The following is a 23,527-nucleotide window of genomic DNA, read 5'->3' as shown; positions in this document are numbered from 1 at the left end:
TACCTGACCTATTTTCTGAAGATCTCTGCCCTGCCCCAGGCACCAGTGGTAAGAGAACAGCTCTGAGTTCACAGAGATAGATGAAAGCGGAAGATTGTGAAAGGGAAACCCTGAAGGATGCTTACTGCTATTTCCACCAGCATAGTTGATGTTAAGCTGGGTTCTGGAGAGCCCTGAGCTTTCTCAACTTTCATGGAATAAAAGGATTGAAGTTCCTGTACACAGCTCGAGTGGACACCAAATCCATATAGACCTCACATTAGGGACTAGGACACAAAAGAGCTGCTGGGTCTTCTGCCTAGCCATGGTGTGCCAGAGGGCTATCTCCAGTCCTCCCAGCAACTATTTAAAAGATCAAATCAAATTACCCCCTGGCTGAATCTAGCCCGTATTTTGTTTGCAGCATTCTCCTCCAGCCTGTTCACCAGACTCGCTGTCTGCCTGCACAGCCATTAATGAATTGCCAGGGCAAGCTGTTGCAACACTGGGCCTCTGTGAAGGTCTGAGGAGAAAACGTGGGCTGATCAGTAATAAATATTGATTTGTCTCTAAGTGAAACAGCAGCATTTATGGGATCATGCTGGACACCCAAGTGGTGACCAAATTACCGTGGGGTCAAACGCTTAGCTGAATGCTAATAAGCCATTTATATAAGAGGCAGCAAAGCAGTGGCAGAGAGGACTTCTGCGAAACTCCTCCATTTGGACTATTGTGGAGAGGGTCAAAGACAGGTCTATGCAATTTATAGCAGTTCAGGGCCCAGGTTTAGCCCTTTTTAAAACAGTCCCAAATGCTTTGGCCAGCCTCAGGGTTTGTCAAACAAGGCCCCTACAGAACCCCAGCTCCCAGTCTGTCTCAGAAATGCAATAAATTGTCTGTATTTTCCTGATGCTGCAACGAATAATATTTAGTTCTTTTTATCTGTGGGCTCCAAGTGGACTGCAGCTTCTTAACAAAAAAAGCCACAACAAAACTTTCCATTTCTACACAGGGCTTTTGCCCCAGTGACTGCTACCCTAACTCATCTGAAACTCGAAAATTACCTTTAGATTTAGACCTTTTTACTGGCCTGTTCTCAGCGAAAATTACACTATTAATACAAATCTCATATTTGTAACTACTTGAGTGTGTCAAATGGAAACAAAAAAGACCCTAAGAGTAGTTAAAGTGACAAAAAAATCATCTGTCCCTTGCCTAATACAACACATACACACATGGTTAGCACTGAGCAGAAGGGGCAGAACACAGAAGTTTCATCTGACTGTCTGCAGATCAGTGCACCAAGAATGTCACTCTCTGATTTCTACAGGAAACTGAGCAAAATAGATTTTTCTTTTCTCAAATCATGAAGACCAGCAAAATGAATTCTTAGCAAGGAATGCCTGAGAGCATCTCTAGACAGCAGGGAAAGAATTGATCCCATGGGAGCCTGAACAGCATTGAGGATAAAAATTCCCCAGCCTTTACCTGCCCACTGAGGAGAGCGTGACAATATTTCCACAAGGCATATTTCTGATATTTTTATCCCTGGAGATTTTTTTGCTCTCATTCTGTGTTTTAGGAAGAAAACTCCACACAAGTGCACTTGTAAATTATGAAAAGATTTGCCAGGAGGATATATTTGAAAACAAGCTGACCTGAAAGGCATCACGAGGCTTGTTATTTGTTAATATCATCACTGATAAAGGACAGCAGCTTACCACACTTCCTACAACTCAGACTGCTCCCTCGCACTCTTCTGCTGTACCTGCTTCAGCCCAGAATTTGCAGCTCATACCCTAACGAGAACTGGTTTGACCTTTCAAAATGTGGCTCTTTGGGGATTTTGGTTCAAATGGACCCTTGCTACTTAAGAGGGAAGTTGAAGATGAGAGAAAAGTTTTTATTTTTCTTTTCAAAACCAAAACAAAAATATAAGAGAAAGAAAAAAGGAAAGGGCAAAAAGAAATATCAGTCTTCCTCTCTTTGGCAATCAATTGCTCCCACTTTATACTATTTCTAATTCACTGGAACTAACAAACAAACACAAGTTATCCTCTCAGACAGAGTGGGATCAAGTTCTTTTCTGCAGCACTGACAGGATAATCTAGCTCAAAAAATCCCTTTGATCAGCACAGTATCATGCAGTGAAATCCTAATCCTACAGCTGACCACAGGAGTTTTGATTTCTGTGAGGTCAGAATTTCACTCACAAGCTTTTCTTGGCAGATATGTAGAGCTTTATCTCTATCTGACTATGGCCTATGCTTATACATAACTTTATTATTTAATAAACTTTACTATTAGTAATAATAATTGAAAAACAAAATTAATGGCAAGCCCTGCCAGGCTCTGGAGCATTCTTCTGGAAATAAGAAATTAAAAAAAATAAACTCTTTGATTTGATGTGATCATAAATCACCTAATCAATCTTTTGTCCCTTCGTCTCATGAATGAAAAGGACTGACTCCAAAGACTATCTGCCTTCTTTTTCATCTTCAAATGTAATGTCATGGGTAGGACACAAAGGAAATGGTAAAAGGATTACCAGCACTGATCTCAAGAAGGTATTAATGTCCTTTCATGTCGTTCCTGGGAAGGAAGAGGAAGATCCAGACCTAAAGTATTTAAAGTCTGAAATCCTATTGAAATCACATCTGTTATCTGAAGAGGCATTTAAGTGTGTCTCAGACTGGATGCTGTGCAGCCACCACTATACCCAGCAGCCTGAACTCCAGCAAATCTCTAAGAATTAGGAGCATGGACAGGTCACAAAATCTTTCCTTATTTTCTTCCAAGGGCAGAATTACCACTGACCTCCCTGGGAGAGGAATAGAGAGTTTCTCTGCTCCCACCGGAGTGGGTGGTAGACCCTTCTTAGTTTCAATAGCAGGAGTGAGGGACATTCACAAGTCCAACAAGTGGAGAGATGGTTGGTCACCTTGTGGGACTTTTCCTCCTATTCTCTCATCTCATCTCAGAGATACAAGTGTCCCACAGGTTTGGAGCTACAGCAGCCAGAAGGCAAAAAACAGAAGGTAAATCTAAGTGTTCAAAAGGGCATGTCAAACTCAGGGAGCACAGGAAGGCAGTCTTTCCCTCTACTTCATGAGGATGCCAACACTCCATACCAGGTCTTGCACAGGACTAGGCTCTAGTCATGTCTGCTGCACTTGGTTAATTATCCTGATATCCTTCAATGACAAGGTCACTAGCTTAGTGCAGGAGAAGAAGGCTGTGGGTATTATCTGGACTCCAGTAAGGCATTTGACATTGTCTCCCACAGTATCTTCCTAGAGAAACTGGTTGTTTGAATGGGTAGATGTTTTGCTGGGTGAAAAACTGGCTGGATAGCCTAAACAGTGGCAGTGAATGGAGTTAAAGCCAGTTGGCAGCTGATCTCAAGTGGTGTTCCCCAGGACTCAGTGTTATGGCCAGTTCTGTTTAACATCTTTATCAATGATCTGGATGAGGCAATGGAGTGCACCCTCAATAATTTTGCAGATGACACCAAATTAGGTGAGAGTGTTGATGTGCTTGAAAGTAGGAAGGAGCAGACTGGATGGATGGGCTGAGTTCAGTTGTGTGAAGTTTAACAAGGCCAAGTGCTGGGTCCTGCACTTGAGTCACAACAACCTCATGCAATTCTACAGGCTTGGGGCAGAGTGGCTGAAATGCTGCTCTGCAGAAAAGGAGCAGGGGCCGCTGGTTAACAGTCATCTGAACGTGAACCATCAGTGTGCCCAGATGGCCAAGAAGGCCAAAAGCACCCTGGCCTGTTTCAGGAATAGTGTGGCCAGCAGTAGTGAGGAAGCAATTGTCCCCTGAGCACTTGTGAGGCCACACCTTGAGTTCTGGGTTCAGTTTTGGGCCACTCACTACAAGAACATTGAATTACAGGAACAAGGCAACAAAGCTGGTGAAGGGCCTTGAGAACAAGTCATATCAGGAATGGTGGAGGGAACTGGGGTTGTTTAGCCTGGAGAAGAGGATGCTGAGGGGAGAATTTACTGCTCTCTACAAATACCTGAAAGGAGGTTGTAATGAGGTGGGCGTTGGTCCCTTTTCCCTAGTATCACATCGTAGAATGAGAGGAAATGGCCTGAAATTATGCCAGGGAGGTTTAGATTGGATATTAGGAAAAAATCCTTTATTGAGAGAGGGTTCAGGCATTGGAATAGGCTGCCCAGGGAGGTGATGGAGTCAGCATCCCCATAGTGTTCAAAAAAGCATGTACACATGCAGACTTCAAGATATGACCTCGTTGCTGTCTACAACTACCTGAAGGGAGGTGGTGGAGTCACCATCCCTGGAGGTGTTCAAAAAAGACTGGATGAGGCACTTAGTGCCATGGTCTAGTTGACTGGATAGGGCTGGGTGCTAGGTTGGACTGGAGGATCTTGGAGGTCTCTTCCAACCTGTTTGATTCTATGATTCTGTATGGTTTAATGGCCATGGTGGTGTTAGGTCAACAGTTGGACTCAGTCTTACAGGTATTTTTCAACCAAAATAATTCTATGATTCTCTAACAAGCTTTGTGCCAGTGATTTGTGCGTTCATAAATATATTTGGCAAGGGGAAAGGCACTGTAACAGCACTTTATTGTCACGTTTTCATATGTTAGGCCTTCACCACTGGCTCCTATCTGAATAAAAGAATCTGAAGAGCAGATGGACTTCATGTGAAAGATGATTCAAATAAACAGTACACAAGCAACAAGTGGTTTGATAAATAGTAAATCAAATGCTCACCAGAGCAATAAAGTCATTGTAGCCCATAGTTACATCTAGATTTTATCTATCTACTATAGACACTCCAGAGAAGAACAATATGATTCTCCAAGAGCCCCTAAACCATGTGTCCCAAGAAGGGAAGGCTGAGGTCAGTCAGGATATTGTCATCAGAGAGCAAAAAGGCTGATCTAAAGAGGACAAGTATCTTCTGTTGCCAGTGTCCAAGGCAGGCATGGGAAGAAGTCATCAGGTGTCAGTTCAGCAACTTAGACTGGTCAGAGGAGGGGAACTCCACAGTGCAGAGCGTGGAGCCCAGAAATCTCCAGTGCTCAGGGAACATGGTGGTTTATCTGGTCCTGCCTTTTGCCAGAGAAAAGATCACATAACCTCTTGCAGGACTTTTTCCCTCTCTTCTGATTTAAAATTTTACATCTATTTTTAAGATGCCCTGTCACAGTTGTACTCACCTGCCAGTGTTGGCACTATATGGACAGACTCTGAATGGACTCACTACATAAGATGGCAAAGTCTGACTGGGTTCACAGCATCGGTGTATCACTTACAAGTTAAAATACTGCTTCTTTTCACCCAAGTTCTCCCTGGGGAAGTGTTCAAGATAGGGAAGTTGCCCATCTTGGACACACAATATGCAGGCATTGTAAACATCTCCAGGACACCCTTTTGGTAAGGTGCCTGGGGACTCCAAGGAGCCATCCTTTCTTAGGATGGCAAAAGCAGTCTTCAACAGGTGGCAGTTTTCCATAAAATGGTACTGTAGAAGTTTGACTTCGCTGAGTACTAAGCAGACACATTTATTATGAGGATGGAGTGGAAGGGAGAAGAAGGCAGATCAAGGCCTGGGTTTCTCAGGGGATTTGATCTTCCATCTGCAAGTCAAGCCCATGGTTGAAGTTGCAGATTTTCCTGGAACTGTTTACATTCTAAAATTGTAATTGGTTCTGTGTGGGCTTTTTGAATCAGGACAACAAGCAACTTGACAGATGTAGTGCAGCCCACACAGAGATCCTTGTTGCACCTCTCAATCTAAGTTCTCAGAGAATATAGGGAAAGGCTAAAAATGTACCAGCCCTGCAGTGGCTTTCATTGCTTAGTAGTCCAAAGACTATGGAATGGTAGACAGAGATTCCAAGGGACATGTCAGTAGGCTTAATAAGCTTAACCCATCTGTATTAAACACAGTGGTTCAGATTCACCTGCAACAATCAACAAAACATGACACCATAACACCATAACATCATTTCCCAGAAGACCTAGTCAGAAGCATGGCAAAACATAATTTAAACTGAGAGAAAATCTCCAAATGAAAAAGCTTACAATATAGAGAAATTGGACAGAAAGATGGAAATGCAGCTATACAGATCCAAGAAGAAGTTCTTTGTAACAGGAAAAAGAAGTCATTTCTGGATGTGACATAATTCTTGTCAGTGTATCCTTACCAGTGTCCTTCTTCTTTGTTCGTGAAAGCTCATGGACTGTTGCTCCAATATCATTTCTCAAGGACTTGATGATCTTATCCAGTGCTGGGACATTCTTGCCTTCCAAGTTAATGAAGAATTCATACTCATCTTTGTTGAGACGAGAAGGTCGGGACTCAATGTGGGTCAGGTTTATGCCTTTTTCCTGTAAGAAAGATTTTGGTCCCACCAAGTTTGGGTCAGTCAACAACCAAGACCATACAATCAAAATTACTTGCAAGTAGAGACTTGCCTCTGGTGGCTGTTGGGCTGAGGACTTTCACAACTGGGAGAGAGATGAAAAGAAATAATTATGAGGATGCAGAATTCATCATTGTGCAGAGCACCAAAATAAAGACTATGCACTATGTAAAACTTTGCCAAGGTAGAAGTAAAACACAAGTGATAAACAGGCTATGTGTTGCAAATGGTGACTCCTGTACCACAAGTACATAATGGAAGCTTGTCTGTGTAGACAAGAATATTTCTCCAGGTTCAAAACAAGAAGCAGGCATTCCCCCTGTAGAGAACCCTCTCCTGAGAAAGTCAATGCCATATTTATAAGCATCTTGATAGGTTGGAAAAGCAAGCAGCTAGGCAGCCTGTAAGATAACCTTCTAGCCAAGCCACTACACAGTCACCTGCAAAGCCACCTGCACAATTTCCTGGGCTGTGAGCAGGTCTTGGGCAGAAATTCAATGGGAAATGTGGATCTGCACCAAAAACATAGCCCAGCTTTGTGCAAATAAAAACAGAACCACAGAGCTGATGAGATTGGATGTGGCCTCTGAAAATCATCTGCTCAGGCAGACTCCACTACAGCAGATTGCTCAGGACTGTGTCGTGGAATTTTGAGTATCTCCACAGATGAAGGCTCCACCTTCTCACGGGGCAATTGTTCCAGACTGTGATAATGCTCACAGCAAAGAAGTCTTTTCTTCAAAGGCAAATTCACGTTTTGTCTCACTAGGTATATTCATTGACCAGCAGCAGTTCCACCTAGCTCTGAAGAGAGAGATCACTCTCAACTATAGTCTTGATGACTATGTCTGGTTGGTACCTGACCTCACACATGCCACCACATCAATGTATACAGAAACAAATAGATTAAAAAAAAAACCAACAACAACAATAACAATTTTTTCAGTCACTTAAACAGATGTCCAGAAAAATCTACTTCAGTGTAACTGAACTCAAATGCTTTCTTGAGCACTGTAATTTGAGTATAAAAAATTGTTTGATGCTAACTTTGCCACCTCACCTTCTTGTCAGGCTCATGGTGGAGCCTGCAAGCATGCTCAGCAGGTCTGACCTTCTGTCCTACTGGAGGAATAAGCAGACCCCTGGAGGAAATTTAGGCATGAAGATCAACCACAGGCGAGTCAGAGGATCTGGCACACAAGTGTTCAGCAGGTGGAGAAGCTTTTGTTTTGCTGCTTTCAGGCTTAAGAAGATGCCACACTGCGTGGGGTAAAGTGATGTCCCCACCGGTGTTAGTGTCAAACCCCCTGCTGTAGTGGGGTCAGGATTTCATCCATGAAGGAACACTGCAAGAATCTACTTGTTACCTGCAGGGAAGAAAGGAGGAAGGGTTTTTTTCTGTACCTCCCTCTAGTCTGAGCTTCTCAAGCCCTTTAAGGCTTTCTTTGCTCCCCTCAGTGCCTGCACAGCACAGGGCAGCATCTGGCCATCAGCAGCAAAGTCCTCATTCACTCCACAACAAAAGGCAGTTTATTACTTGTTAGGAAACAGCATGCATGTCATCCCTCTGTTTCCTGAGTGTCACCCGCTACAGATGAACTTAAATTGTTTGGCTAGATACCAATACAATAAGTTGAAAAGGTCAAAAGCGCATTTGCCGACTGCTGCTCTTGAGAGATGCTGTCCTCTCGGGGCCATGTGTGGGAGAGAATAGGCAACACTGTCCTGGGCCTTGAGGACAATTTGTTTTAGGCCTCCAAAGCCCCTTTTCACAAACAGACCACACATTGTAACCCCCAGTTGGTGAAGAGCTGGGAAGTGGGGCAGGTCGGTGCTTAAAGTTCAGATGACTTGGGGCTGGAAAGCTTTTGGCAGACCAGGCACAGGGCTGCAGGCCCCCTTGCCATGACTGTGCTGTGGAGCACAATGCAGCAATGTGGGGCTAGCACCCTGATCCAGGGGCGCTTTGGCTGCTCTGCTTAGCCAGAGATGAAGCTTGGCTCAGGTACACTGAGGGGCTGCTTCACTTTCACCTTGCACTGATGTATCAAGATATTGTATTTTGCCTTCATGGTGGAACAGGGGCTTTCTGCATCTTGCGAATACCGGGATAACATGGACTCTGTTTGGCTGTTATCTTGCTTCACTCCTCCCTCAACCTTTCATCCCTGCCTTAACATCCCCCTCCTGGAGACAGAAGAGATCACACAGGTACCTCAGCCATATCCTTTTTCCATTTCACCAGCTCTCCAGCCTGGTTCAGCAAGCAGCTGCACAAACGGTGGAGCCCACAAAAGGGAATGATGGTTGGGAATGAGGAGACAAGACGCAGTGTGGACAGAAGGCATGTGCAGGGCAAGGAGGAGCATCAATGCCTCCCAAAGTATCTTCACAATGTAAGAAAGTAGGAAAACAGAAGAGAGGAGAGGAGAGGAGAGGAGAGGAGAGGAGAGGAGAGGAGAGGAGAGGAGAGGAGAGGAGAGGAGAGGAGAGGAGAGGAGAGGAGAGGAGAGGAGAGGAGAGGAGAGGAGAGGGAGAGGAGAGGAGAGGAGAGGAGAGGAGAGGAGAGGAGAGGAGAGGAGAGGAGAGGAGAGGAGAGGAGAGGAGAGGAGAGGGAAGGAGAGGAGAGAGAGGAGAGGAGAGGAGAGGAGAGGAGAGGAGAGGAGAGGAGAGGAGAGGAGAGGAGAGGAGAGGAGAGGAGAGGAGAGGAGAGGAGAGGAGAGGAGAGGAGAGGAGAGGAGAGGAGAGGAGAGGAGAGGAGGAGAGGAGAGGAGAGGAGAGGAGAGGAGGAAGGAGCTCGTGGAGAGACACCTCCTTTCTTACAAGATATATAAAGATAAGCAGAACAGCTTCTGGCAGAGTGTGAAACTGGTTTGCTGTTTACACGGGGGTTGCCTACAGCTGAGCCATGTGCAAAGCCAACCCATTATTTCTTTGTCCTGAAGCTTCAAGACCTCAGAGCAGATAAAGTGAAGGAAGGACTCTTGTTGTGAGTGTTTCCAAAGAATTAAGCAGCGTAAGTCCAGCTCCCTGAGCTGGTGCTTCTGAAGAAGCATGCTGTCATAGCTGTGCCCCAGTTTCAGAATATTTACAGAGGTGGCTCTGATGTTAGAGTGGCTTTACAAATCTGGATTAAATTCTAGTCCAACTACTCCATCTAGTGTTTAATTTTCATAGTTTCACGTAGTTCAAAACTGGGTTTTATCCTTGGGATCGCCAGATCTTGTGCAATTGCATCAGGCTTCTCACAGGAGTTGATGCTTTATTTAAAGCTTCAACTTCTGGAGACAAATGGTTACCTGAGGAAGGCAAATAGGGACATTTTTGTTTAGCTGTTTATTTTAAGCAGTTTTCAGTCTTTTTGTGTTTGAAATATTGGCAATATATGCCCCCAAAAGACAGCCAATAGAAGTTCCATGTATATTTTATGGATTTTGTGATTCCTGAGTTATTTTTCTTTGATGGAACCTATCTCCTAACCTAACCAGTTTTGAAAGATCTGGGGCTGTCACATGTTTGAGGCTGGATTCACAACTATCAACTTTGGTCTCTTCTGCCTTTAGTGTTTTAGAGCTGGTGGGAATCGCATGGCTTGACACTAGCTGTGCCTTTGCTGATTTCACTCCATCATTCACTGAAGCTGCAAAGAACTTGGAGCAGGTTGGTGTTTCCCCACTTCCTTGCAGGTTTACAACCAGCTCAGAGTTTGAGACTCTACTACATCGACATATCCTATCATACAACCATGTAATGCTGAAGTGCTTCTGTGTTGGAAGAGAAGGGGTAGCTGTTCAGCTTGTATTTATTTCAAAGCAGTGCACTGGGCCATTTCTAATACACATTTTATCAAGTATTAACAATTTTGCCTTGAGGGCTGAGGGAGAATTAGATCTAACACCTAATGAAGATCACAGGGATGTAATACTGCCAGATCATTTGAAGTTAGCAGAATTCACTCAAAAATTCTTGAATATCCAAAGGAACTCTATCACTGCTCATTAGGGGAAATAAGTCTCAAAAACATTGTCAGAGCTCAAAAAACAAGGTAAGGATAAGGTCTCTTATTGTGTAAGTCATGATTTTCGAATGGACAGGGGTTAGAATAAAGACAGCAGTTTACTACACAGACAATGGTGGGTGCCCGTGTTCCTCCCTGCCTTAGCCCACAAAGTTGAGATCTTAGCCTTGGATCCCTCTCAGAGGCCATGAAGCAGCTCCAGCCCCTTCTGCAGGCTGTTGCAGTTAGGTCATATGGCAACTGCCCCATACTGGGGGTCAAACCAGCCTGGTGTTACTACTGACAATGTAGTCAGTCTTGCAGAGGTTACTGCCAAGATAATTTAGTCCCACCCTCAAAGAGTTTAATGGTATGATCATTGGAAAAGTGGTGTTTTCATAGCTACATGAGGAAGTTTTCAGTAGGGATGGATACTTTCTGGAAATGTAATTGGCTACTGCTCCCCACTACATTCATATGTCTTTCTATTTACACATTACTGTACATGGCTGCTAAAACTAAGTACAGCTGTGAAATACATCTGCACCTTGTTTTCATGACACTTGTCATTAAGTTTGGCTTCATCAGGCAACCAAACATTGTTACCAGATGAAGAACCATTGGCAGCACTATGTTGCTGCTGATCAACATTCAGTGAGAACTTGAATTAAATCTTCCAGTCCAAGGATTTATGTAAACTTTCCTGATAGGAAAATAAAAAAGAGTGATGCCTTCAGACATGATTTCCCAAAATGAAAGTAAAGGCAGCATCTGGTTCAACTTTACTGTTCAGGGGCATGCTTCTCATAAGACTAGAGTCTTCTTCATATGACAAGCTTCAGAGGCAAAGGGACCCAGGGTTGGCCTGTGCCAACAAACAGCTCCAATGGGCAGTTGGCCCTGGAACAGTGGTTGATGTCCATCACTCAGCACTTCAGCTCCAAGTCTAGCATCTGGTATGAGGCATTCAGCACAATCTAGCCACAAAACACATGGAGCAGATCAATCCAAAAAGCATCTGTGACAATATATGGCACTACACAAGCACCTAGTAAGATGGCACTCCTGTCTTCATGCTGATGTTGATTTACTAGATCAAGGAGTTCTGCTCTCCTGGCCCTGGAAAAAAGAGAGCTCAGGCTGAGGACATGGATTTGGAACAGTGAGTTCTGATGTAATAAAATTATTATAGCTGAGCATATGCACATTATGATGAAAGCCCAAGTCTCTTGTCAGAGGCATGCCTGATGTATTCACCTATCACTGTGGACAACTCCAACATACCCCCTAACCGAAGTGACCACTCACCTCTCCTGATTTGGAAAGAACTCAAAATACTGCAGAGCCAAATTCCTTCGTGAGGGCCAAAGAGATAACAGTCACTTTGGACTTTCTGTTTGAATAAACTAAACTCCTAAGCATAGAAAGAACACAAGCATCTTTCCAGACTCTGAAAGCACAAGGTCTCATTTTGGATAGCCTGTAACTCTCATGCAGTCCTCTTAGACAGCATAACTTACTGTGGGAGCAGGAGTACTAATGAGTGCAAATCAATGGGGCTGCTTTTGAGCTAAAGCCTTACCCACTGTAAGTGACACCAATGATGGCTAAACCTTGTACTGAAGTCCTACTCTCTATTTGGGTAGGTCATATCTTTGAAGAGAAGACAGAAGGCTCATGTATGAGAATGAGTTGACACAAGCCAGTGTTTGCTACATACTACAGCTGAATATGTCTTCTACTACTTCTAAACCGATCAGGAAAAGATCTTTGAAGGAGATTAATGTATTCAGAACTTATGTGGAAAAAAAATAATGTAAAACTGAGCCAAATCCTTTTTACTTTTAGTTCTGGTGGGTTTTAATGATTAATTTAATTTTGGCAATGCCAGTCATGGAGGAAAAAAACATTTCTATTTTTATTTCAGAATGGACTTTGTGTTATTTTAAAAAGTGATTTCAATTTCAATAGGCTTTTATCACTACAGAGAAAAAATAGCATTCCCATCAAGTGCAACACATGAATTAACTCAAATTGTTCTGCTTTGCTTTTCCAGTTTTTATAAGAAACCTGGAAGAGTCTGTCCTTTTCTAACCTGGACTTACACTCCTTACCTTCTTGATGTGTCCAATAAATCAAAAAGAAACATAATCCCACAATCATTATTCTGTCTTCCTGATTTTAAGCATGATACTTTACTTATATGTGATGTTCTATTTCAGATAGGCATTTATTAGAGTTTTGGCTTCCTAACTACTATCTTCTATAATAGTATGAATAAGACAAGAAGCATATGGCTGTGCCAAGCAATGCCCTAGTGTAGAGCAGGTCCTATCAAAATGAAGCCGGTGTAAAGACTGCTGGCAGGTTTATGCGGTCTCTACAGCCACTCTCCAGCCTGCAATAAGGACAGAGATGTTGTCCAAGCAGAATCTATAAGAAAGCACACTAGGACAGATACAAATTACAAACAGGATTTCAAGTGCCAAAGCAGATAGTGTGGAAGAAAAGTGGATTCCCTTTTAATAATCTGCTTATTGCTGGACATTGCCAAGTTGCTATTACATTATACTACATAATCAGAGTGCAAGTCTGACCCTGCAGACACTGCATTTCCACAGGGAAGATGGAGAAGAGACTACAGGGACTGTACCGTCAACAGTAGCATACGGCATCCTGGCCACAGAGCAGTCCAGGGAGAGCAGATTCATGCACACAGGCAAGGAATAATATGCAAAACAGAGGGGAAACAAGAGACAGGAGTCAGAAGAGCTTAGGAACCTGCTGAGGTCTGGTGTTTGAGGGGCTTTTCCTGAATAGTGATTATTTTTGTGTGTGAGACCAGGAAAAGACTCTCTGCTTATCCAAAGTGGACACTGAACCCTTACATTTGCTTTTAGAGACAGAAATGCTTTCAGCCTGAGACATAAAGTCTTTCTTTAAATATCTGCCTTGCCCCTCTGAGGGTCCAACTCTTCTTCCATTCAGATTCACTTTCTCTTTTTGGACATTGTGCAGTGGCCCAAATCTGTGTCATGGAGGGCCTGCAGGCCCAAAAAGAGGCTTGTTTACGCCTTGCCTTGCCTGGACATGTTTTTCTGCCAGGACCCCTGGTTGTAAGCATGTTGTGTAAGCCCCCACACACCCAGCTCGTGTCTCCCTGGGGTAAGTCCATGTGATCCCCATATTTGGGAAAGTCCAGGCAAGTGCTTTTGCCTATTATGGTAAGGTTTGGCTGACTGCCAACCTGATTGGTCATTCTAGAGGCCAAAGGGCCCATTAATCTCAGCCACATTCAATAAAGAGGGGTGCACAGGTAAACAAAGTGCTCAGACACTCAGGCACTACCTTGATAGCTCAGCTGCTCAGACCCCCACGCTCAGGCTTCATTGCATAACTCCGATGCTCAGAGGCTCAGACCCTCATGCTTTGACTCACTCACCTGTCTGCATACCTTAGATGCAGAGCTCATTTAAGCCTGTCTATAATATATATATATATGTATATATATATATATATATATGGAGCATAGTCTCCCACCAGCTGTGCACATCTGCACACCACTGTGTTATCAGGACCAGATCCTGTATTGCCTGCATTTATCTATGGAGCTCAGTCTCCCAGCGGCTGCGCACACTTTGCGTGCCCTCTGCCTATCACTGCCTGGTAAGCGTGCCGCTGCCACTGAGGTAACCAGGAAGCAGACTCTGGATTGTCTGCACACACACACACACACACATGGCCTGCTAGCCATGAGAAGCATACCAGAGATAGCATGATATCCTCCTCCAGTACCTGAGATCTTGCCAGCTAGAATCCCTGAACAACGCATCCAGAAGAAGCCAGCAGCACAAAGGCAGAGATTGCATCCTTGCCAGGAGAACAAGGTTAGAGACCACCATTTCCCCAGAAACTGGGAAGATTCATCCTTTCCCCTCAAGGCAGGAGGATTCCAGCCTCAGAGTCCACGGGCAGAGATCCCCTGCAGTTTGGACACTAGGCACAGTCTGTGACATTGCCCCGGAGGGTGATTATTGATTAATAAGAATTGTGAGTGAATGCTTTAATACCTCTGTAAATATCTGTTGCCTCTGCCATAGAGCAGAATCAGTTTCAGCCCGCTCTGCTGGGCAAACAGCATATAGACCCCAAATGGTATTTGCCTCGGGGGAAAACTCCTCTCTCTGTTTATAGTTTGAATGTTTGCTAGTTAATTAATAAGTTTCTGTACATAATTTATCCTAGAATGTTTTCATAACCATGTAACAAATATTAATATTAAAATACAGTGGTTGGGGGCAGCCAGAGTCCAGATTATTGAGTTTAATAAATCTATATTTTTATATAATATTATCTCACCCCAATTAATTTCTCCCCTCTGCCAAATTGGCGAAGGTCACAGAATACCTTCTCTGCCACAATCTGAAATGCATTACAGGGAACATGGATCAAGAGTAAACATAAGAGAAAAGTGGATGTCAGCATTTTGGACAGCAGACCTAAGGAGCCGAGTACATAGAAGATATTCCTCAGAAAAAAAGTCTTCAAGCTACGCAGGAGAAATATCTGATCTCATTGTAGCATGTACTTGTGTGCGGCTAGGGCCTGAAGAAAAAAATGAGAGATTGGGTCTTTGAAGAAAAACAAACAGAACAAACAAAAAAACCAACCCAACCAACCAAACAAACAAAAAAATAAAACCCAAACAGGAGAGAGCATGCAGGACTATGTCAACTGCATGAGGACCCCTGAGGGATGTTCGATCAAGACAAACAATGTTTCCCCAAAACACATTGAAATTCTTCTAAACTTGGTACCTCAGCTGGGTGGGATTCTGTGGTGCTAACCTTGTGTCTTCACCTACTCTGGTATAATGCTCTCCTCTGAGCCCATCCTGGCCCACAGTGGGGCCTTACCTGGTTCACCTGGGCTGTGTTTACACACAACTTCCTTCCCTGGGAGATTTCCCTCCAGGCTGGACTGGGGAGCAATTATGGCACTTAAGCCAGCAGACCTGGACCGGCTGTTGCATAGCTCCCTCTGGGCTATTGGTCCCCAGGGAGATCAAGCTATGGTAGGGGCTAATGCCTAGCCCAGTTTCACCACAGCATAGCAGCAGGACATGGACAGGATGTGAACCTGTGAGGAGATCCTGCATCCCGGGAAAGGGACACGAGTGACTGAACAGCCTTCCAGAGGAACAGATTATTTTTCTCCATCTCTTAAATCCAGGAGAGGATGAACCTCCCGAGACCCACACCAACACCTTTACAGAGAGGCAAGTTGGCTGCTGAAGGCACTGCAAGATTTCTCCTCTCTTTAACATATCCCTTTCAATTCCCTGTGTGGGAGTCTAGCTTTTGCTTCCATGCTGTGTTCTCTGTCTTGAGAAAGGATTTCTTTTTAAGATGTTCATATTTACAGCCCACTTAACCATCATCCTCCCCTCTTCATGTCTCAGAGTAGTTTTAGAGTGTGGTCAGAGAAAAGGCAAAATCCTCAAAGCATATGCTGGAGACAGTGTCCCTTAATCACTCCCAGCATGAATTAGGAGGAGGAGAGGGTTAAGCTGTGCAAGCACATTCCCATACAGGGGCCCAGAGAGACCGCAGCAGCCAGGGCAGCCCCCCCAGCCTCAGCAAGGGTCAGAGGTGCTCCAAACAAGCCCACAAATGACCGTCAGCAGGAGCGGCTGCACAAAGTCTGGCCCTCCATGGAAGTCAATGACTGCAGTGCCACACCTCCTCTGGGGAACAGTCTGATCATATTTTGTCACTTTTTGTGTTTTCTTTTTTCCTGCTCCATGTGGTTGTGTGAAGCAACAGCTAGAGCAGCCATCCTCACATCTCCTTGTGCCGTTCCTCTGAGACAAGCCCACTGTGTTTCCCCAGGCCAGCACCAAGCCTGCAATAGAAACCATGAGGACAAGGTCTCCCCCACCCAGATGAGCCCACCCACAGAGGGTCTGAACTAACTCCTATAGCTAACCTTCATTTAACAGCTGATTTTATTTATCTTAAGCTGGGAAGAGGTAGAAAAAATCCTCTTACATTTTCCTTCTTGTTCCCACACTTCACCTGTGTATCACCACCTTCCCCATCTCTGCTGCAGTTGTCAGTGAGCTCAAAGTCTGTGTCTCTGAGCCACTATGGTTATGGTCCAGGTGGAAAGAAATTGAGGGTATCTCATCCATGCCTGTGCACAAGTCACCCACTGCTGTCTGTACACAGGGCAAGGTCCCTTGCACCAAGTTAGAGAATCTCAAAGGCTGCTCTGGTGCTGGGGCACTCGTGAATTTACTGATGACAGCCCTGAAGAGCTGAATCTGCAGGTCAGGCTTGTACCATTAAATCCCTTTCCTCAAGCCATCCATCTGTTTCCCTACTATATTGCCAATACCATGCAAAACTGATATAAGAGCAACTATACCAGGTTACTTGTCAAGCCTTGGTGCTGGGAGAAACTGCAAGTTTGCACTGAAGGAATTGGCTTTGTTACAGTGGGGAAGCACCCAGCCACCAGTGCAGACACCTTTAGCTGACATCTGAATCCTCTCAGTTGCCATCAAAGTTACCAGGGAAAATCATGATTCAGCCAGTCCAGCTTAGGTACCTCCTTCATTGCAAGAAGAGTCACATGCAAGAAATCCCTACTTCTCTCTTTCCTGTACTAGCTCCAGTGCAGATCTTCCTTTAGAGCTGGCAGTAATTTGGTTAGTAGACAGAAATGCATGTAAGGAGAGAGTATTAACATCCTCCTTAATTCACTTACAGACATGCACTGCACTGAGCTTTCTGCAGGCCTGCATTACAGAGGTCAGCTCACAGATTCAGACTACCTCCACTGTCATTGGTAGGAATTTCCCTTCATCTTAATCAATCAAACATGTCTTGTAACTGATCATTATTTTTCATTTGTATTCATACCACACAAACTCTTTCATTTCCTAGTACAGATGGAAAGTATTCAGGCCAGAGTTTTTACAATGTTCTAGAGAAGGAGTGCTTTCAAAAACAACTAATGATGTTTTTGAAGGGAAAGGAAAAAAAAAGAACTCACAAAACCAATATAACACTGTATTTGCTTGAGAGCATAGAGTACACAGCTGCATGTGTTGCAACATAACCCTCCTGAATTGCAGAGAGTTTGTGCTTTTTAAACAGCATCCATGACATCTGGGAAATATTTCTGCACGAATAAATAGACACATAATGTCCTGAAAGGTAAACAGCTCCTCATTTCCCCAAAAGATTTCCAAGTTGCAGAGTCTCTTTGATGTAAACATAGTCTTTTTCATGCTGTTTCGTAAGTACCCTCTGTCCACTGTGTAGGAGGGTGGGAGATGGTGGGCCTCTCTATATCAGCTTTACTGAGGTGGACAAGGGCTAAGAGGGTGGTGGCTGCCTCTTGTAGAAATTCTTCATGCAACAATGTGCCATGAATCATATGGCTCACATGCAGAATCCATTTGCCTTTATATACATATACATCCACATACTCAAATGTCAGTTGCAAGTTATGGCCCAGTTCACTTCTACCTCTCATCCAAGCAGTTACAGTGGAATATTTCCTTCTCAGATGGAGAAAGTGCAGAGGCTTTAATTTAAAAGCTTGAAATAAAAATGTAACTTTTAGAAAGATTTTAACTTTAGAAAGATTTTAGGTTATTTTAGCCTAATGCATGCTGGTTTCCCCCATTATGGCAATCATATGTAGTCACAAACATGACTGAAAATACCCTGATCAGACGTTGCTGTGGTGCAAAAGCATAAAGACCTGGGCAGGTCCCTGATCAGATGTTGCTGTGGTGCAAAAGCATAAAGACCTGGTCAGGTCTCCTGAAGCAACTCTTTACCTCAAAGGTACGCAGCACTTTAGCCAATGCCCCAACTTCTTCTTTCAGAGAAAAAAATCAAAGAAATCACACCACTCTTGTTTGAGGACTCTTCAATGTACCTGGATTCCTGGAAGAAAAGAAAATAAGCAGGTTTACATTCACATTAGGGGTCAGTTTTGCTCTGCTCTGTTTCCCTATTGCACACCATCAGCAATGTGAATGGTGTCTGAAGTAGCTCTAAGTAGGAATCAGGGCAACCATTGCTGCTAGAAGTCAGGCAGCTCTGGGACTTCACTGATTTATCATATTAAAGGCACAAATCCTTTCTCTCATACTAGGGCCCAAGTGGGGAGCAAGGTTAGTAAAAAAATGCATGAAAATAGACTGATATCTCCACTTTGCTTCAAGTCTCCAGTGGGTCAAGCTCAGGGATGACCAAAAGCACTACTGCAGTCTAGTTTCAGAGTCAGTGCAGAGACCCTTCCTCAGGCTTTCATTAACATTCTGGATGAAACACAGCAATGTAGATGCAAAGATACAGGCTATGATCTTTGTTTCCATTTAGTTTTGTTTGTACTTCAGGGTAGCCCAAGAATCGGTATTCACAATGGGGATATGGGAAGGTGGTTTAAAAACAAGATAACAAGAATGAAGAAAAGGAAAAAAGGAGGAAAAAAAGGTTGGGAGGGCAGAATGTTGAGCTAATGTTCAGCTCTTCCTTAAAATCCCACAGTGAGAAAAGGCTTAGCTAGTACAAGAAGTGTTCCCTTTCTTTTACTGATTTTCTGCTCTGCAAATTCCAGAATGCAATTTCCAATATTCCCCAAACATGGAAAATATTTATTTTAATTATTCTCATGGTTGTTCCTACCAGAATGTCTTAGCATGTCTAAGTGCACATGTTTCTTTTCACAAAATTCCTAAGTATGGAAGAACTATTTCACCACTTTGGAAACAGGAAACTGAGTCCCCAAAGTGTGGTCAGACTTTCAACTTATTTGAGTACCTGACCATGGCAGTTAAGTGCCTGCTGAGACTTCTAGAATCACGTAATTCTCTGATGTCAATTTGATGTATAATCATCACAAACTTTTGCAAGTCACATTAATTCCTTACTTGCTGGGAGTTTTTAAACACCTTAGGCCAAATTACACCTGGTTGATATTTCAAAGATTACACAGACATCTGCAAGGGATGGGCACTGATGCAACACAATCCTAGGCTAAACTTGACTCACGGTTATCCATTCAATTTTTATTTATGAAGAGCTGTAGTTTCAGTTGGCCTGTCCTCATTATACCTATTGCTTAATTTAACTTTTAAATCAGAGTATGAAGAGTCTCAGGTCTCAAATATTGTCCATAGAAATGAGTCTATGACAAACCATATCCAGCTGCATTGAAGCCATATAGTTTTATGTGGGACTGTATTTTCTGAGCCAAGATTATAAGGAACTGCCTTATTTTGTAAAGTAAATAATTACTGATTCTTTGAACTGTCTCTAAAACTGCTGCTAATCTGAGAATTCATTGTCAGAGAGTGGCACCAGATTTTTCTGTCTAGCTTTATTTCCAACAATTATTCAAGTACTCTGGTAGTGTAGAAATACTGGGTTTATGCACTAGAGCTACAGTTGACACTTCCTGCAGCATCTTTGTGTCTCCTGGTTCCTCACACAGCCAGGAAGGTGACCCAGCTCTCACAAGTGGGGAGCAAGAGCAAAAGCAGTCAGGAGTGGTGTGGCAGATGGCTCAAGTAACCCACAAGGCAAAATAATGACAGAAGTCTGTCAAAAAGCAACCCTAAACATTGGTAGTTCAGAAATTTTACTGCAATATAACCAAAAACTGTAATCAGAAATATTGTCCATGCACTGCTTTGCCTTTTTACTTTTCCCCACCATAGACAAAGGCATGTTTAGAACAAAACTGTACTAGACCAGGATCTGCCCCAATGGACTGAGAGTTTGCTTTTTGTGGTATGCACTGGAATTGTTTCAAAAGTCACACAGTTACATAATAGACTCTTGCCAAGTCATGCCATGAGGACTAATTTAGACAGGTTGACACAAATCTGCATGACAAAGGAAGAATTTCTAGTTTGGACACCTCTGCAGGAGATATAATGCAAGGTTCAAATTCTGCAAGATAAATATCTTTCTACCATAATATTACCCAAAATTCACAGATTCACAGATTGCATCAGGTTGGAAGGGTCCCTCAGAGGTCATCTTGTCCCACTCCCTGCAGTGAACAGGGGCACTCCCAACTAGATCCAGAGTCACATCGAGTCTGATCCTGAACATCACCAAGGACGGGGCCTCAACCACATCCTTGGGCAACCTGTTCTAGTATTTTATCACTCTCATTGTAAAGAACTTCCTCCTTATGTCTACCCTAAATCTACCCTGCTTCAGTTTAAAACCCTTGCCCTTTGCCCTGTCACTACAAGCCCTTCTAAACATTCCTTCCCCAGCTTTCCTGCAGATATTAAAATGTAGCTGTAAGGTCTCCCCAGAACTTTCTCTTCTCCAGGATGAACAGCCCCAATTTTTTAGCCTGTCTTCGTAGGAGAGGTGCTCCAGCCCTCCTTTATGGCACTCTGGACCTGCTCCAACAGGTCTATGTCTCTCTCATGTTGGGGATCCCATAGCTGGATACAGTACTCTGAGTGAGGTCTCACCAACACAGAGCAGAATGGCAGAATCACCTCTCTCAATCTGCTGCCACATTTCTTTTGATGCAGCCAGGATGCAACTGTCCCTCTGGGCTGCAAGTGTACATTGCTGGCTCATGTCCAGCTTTCATCCACCCCAGTACTCCCACATCCTTTTCTTCAAGGCTGCTCTCAATTTCATCATCCCCCAGCCTGTATTGACATCAAGGATTGCCTGAACGTAGGTGCATGACCTTGCATTTTACCTTATTGAACCTCAAGAGATTCTCGTCAGCCCATTCTCCAGCCTGTCCAGGTTCTTTTGGATAGCATCTTTCAGTCTCATCAACCTCACCACTCAGCAGTTCATGTCTTTAAAACTTTCTTTCCAACTCAAATAGACTTGTGTTAAAATTGGCCACTTTCAATCTGTCCCTAATCATTTTCCTACCCTTGTAAATGCTTAGCTTCTTGCACATCTGCATACGCACTCAGTTCTCTGGAATATCTCTGTACAAATGCTAGTTCATGCCTGAGTCAGTCCATGGTGATGACCGCTTTCATTGCAAGAGGAAAGAGTAAATGATTGCTTTTCCTGGTACTGACTTCTTATCAATATATACAGAGGCAATACACTCCCTGGAGACAATATGCATCAGCACACACAGAGGCACTCAGGTTTATTGCTCAGCCTTGTATGGTACCTATGAATAGTTTTAACTGTTGATTACAGTTTAATCCATTCTCAATTCTAATTCTTTTGTTTGCTTTGCTTCTTTGTTTTTCAATATGCAGAGAGGATCACAGCTTTAGGATAGTTCTAATGTTCTGCAACTACAGAAATAATGATTAAGAGTTGAAGAAATTGTTTCATTGTGATTGAAATATTGCATATATGACACGTATAAGTGATTTATAAATGTAGTGAGAAACAAATTAAGCTCTAACTTTCTTACTTTTTTTTCAGGAAGTAAAGAATCAGTTGAAGAATATGAACATTCATTTCTGGACCTAGTACAATCTCAAAGACAGGTGATGTGTAGATGCAAGGATGGGTTTACCTAAGAGCAATGCAAACCTACATTTTTAGTTAACCACACATGGATTGACATTGCCTTTCTGACACACATAGCACTACTGGAAGTCAATAACATAGACCTGTTGGCCTTCTAATCTGTTTCTAATCTAGTTAGACAAATTCAGGGTGAATTCCAACACTGTTAAAGCCAAAGAAAGTTTTGCTTGCAGTTTCTGTAAGAGAAAAGTTTCACCTCTGTGTTGTTAAATTCCAGAGTTAACAGATGCACAGACTAGTGGGGGAAACAATGGCAACAAAAGAGAAGAAAATATTTCAAAGGAAATAAGATTCCTAAGTTACTTATTAAAATTGGACCTGGTTTACAAGGTCACACTTATTAAGGTATTTAGATGTTCAGCTACCCTAGATGTCATTGGGAACAAGCAATTATAGAACTTGGAAAAGCAGCGTGGTGAGAGTCTAGTGAATGATTGTGGGAGTCAGCCTCAGCACACAAAGCAGTAGGAAAGCAGGCTTCCTTGGCTGCTTTGCTCCTAAAAAGGCTTGTAGAAAATGAAGCCCCTTTTTTTGCACACCTTCATCAGCATGTCTCTGGCTTCAGCAGCATTCTATTGGACAAATTACACGCAGAATTTTCTACTAATAATTAACCATGCTGGCCTCACATTGTCACTTGCCCCTGCAGCCACTGTAGTACCTCAAAGGGCACCATCAAAGGGCATGAGCTCCAGGACTTTCCTGTATTTCCCAAAGCAAAGGGTTCAAAGTAAGTCGGTAAACATTAAAGAAAAGGACATCAGACTCCCAAAACCAAACAAGTAACTCCACTGCAAAAGCATGTAACTTCAGTTGCTCTCCTTTAAAGAAGGGAACAGTTTTCTTTTATCACATAGGTCTAAGACCTCTAATTACCTGCTGGTCTTACCTGCTGCTTCTCTTTTCCATAAATGCAAGTATACTGTTGCAATGTTTAATTTTCATTCTCACTGCACTTTTGTGAGCATAATTAACAACAGACAAGTATGTCAGCTGCCAAAAGGGGGGACAGTGGCCACCAGACACTGCAAAGCTTCAAGATAGGCACACTGTCTTCTCCCATCTTGGGTCACATCACCTCTCAGAGAGAAGGGGACAATAATTGGAAGCACAGGGGGCAGCAGGGAAACAGCCCATCTTGCAAAAAGCAGGCTTACCTGGAAAGGGTCACCATTCATTTTGCTGTGCTGTGAGTCCATGTTGCAGAGGCAGCAATGCCCACACGGGAAGGTCTCTGTGTCACTGTGAGTGAAAGCCTTCTGACCTTACTACAGTAGCCAGAGCTCTGTTTAAAGGTATTTAAAGTGGAGCAATCAAGGCAAAGCCATCCCCTTTCCTCCCCCTCCCCTGGATTCTGTTCCAAAGGGGTGTTCTCCTTACACGCCCCCCCACACCCACACGCCCCTGGCACATGGATAAGCCACTCCACGGAGGCTGGCCCCTGTGAGTCCCACTGCGGTGCGTAGCAGCTCTCCAGCATACTGTTTCTATTGCTGCCCACCACGGACATGCGGTATGCTTCAAATTAACACTCTTCCTCCTCTTGAGCAACATCAGACACTGTTTTTCTTTTCA

At 43.5% G+C, this 23,527-nt stretch overlaps 1 protein-coding gene across 1 annotated transcript in view; it reads right to left on the bottom strand.

The window, feature by feature from the left end:
* The window catches only part of PAH (phenylalanine hydroxylase), a 41,028-nt gene extending 17,877 nt beyond the window's left edge, over nucleotides 1-23,151 (bottom strand). The window contains 4 exon segments of the mRNA XM_064154815.1: nucleotides 6,170-6,353; nucleotides 18,241-18,294; nucleotides 18,296-18,349; nucleotides 23,110-23,151. Coding sequence (XP_064010885.1) covers nucleotides 6,170-6,353; nucleotides 18,241-18,294; nucleotides 18,296-18,349; nucleotides 23,110-23,151 — 334 coding nt within the window.
* Between the last annotated feature and the right edge of the window lie 376 nt (nucleotides 23,152-23,527).

This window comes from Pogoniulus pusillus, chromosome 15, assembly GCF_015220805.1.
Source record: "Pogoniulus pusillus isolate bPogPus1 chromosome 15, bPogPus1.pri, whole genome shotgun sequence".
Taxonomy (NCBI): domain Eukaryota; kingdom Metazoa; phylum Chordata; class Aves; order Piciformes; family Lybiidae; genus Pogoniulus; species Pogoniulus pusillus.
This window is presented reverse-complemented; position numbering and strand designations above follow the sequence as displayed.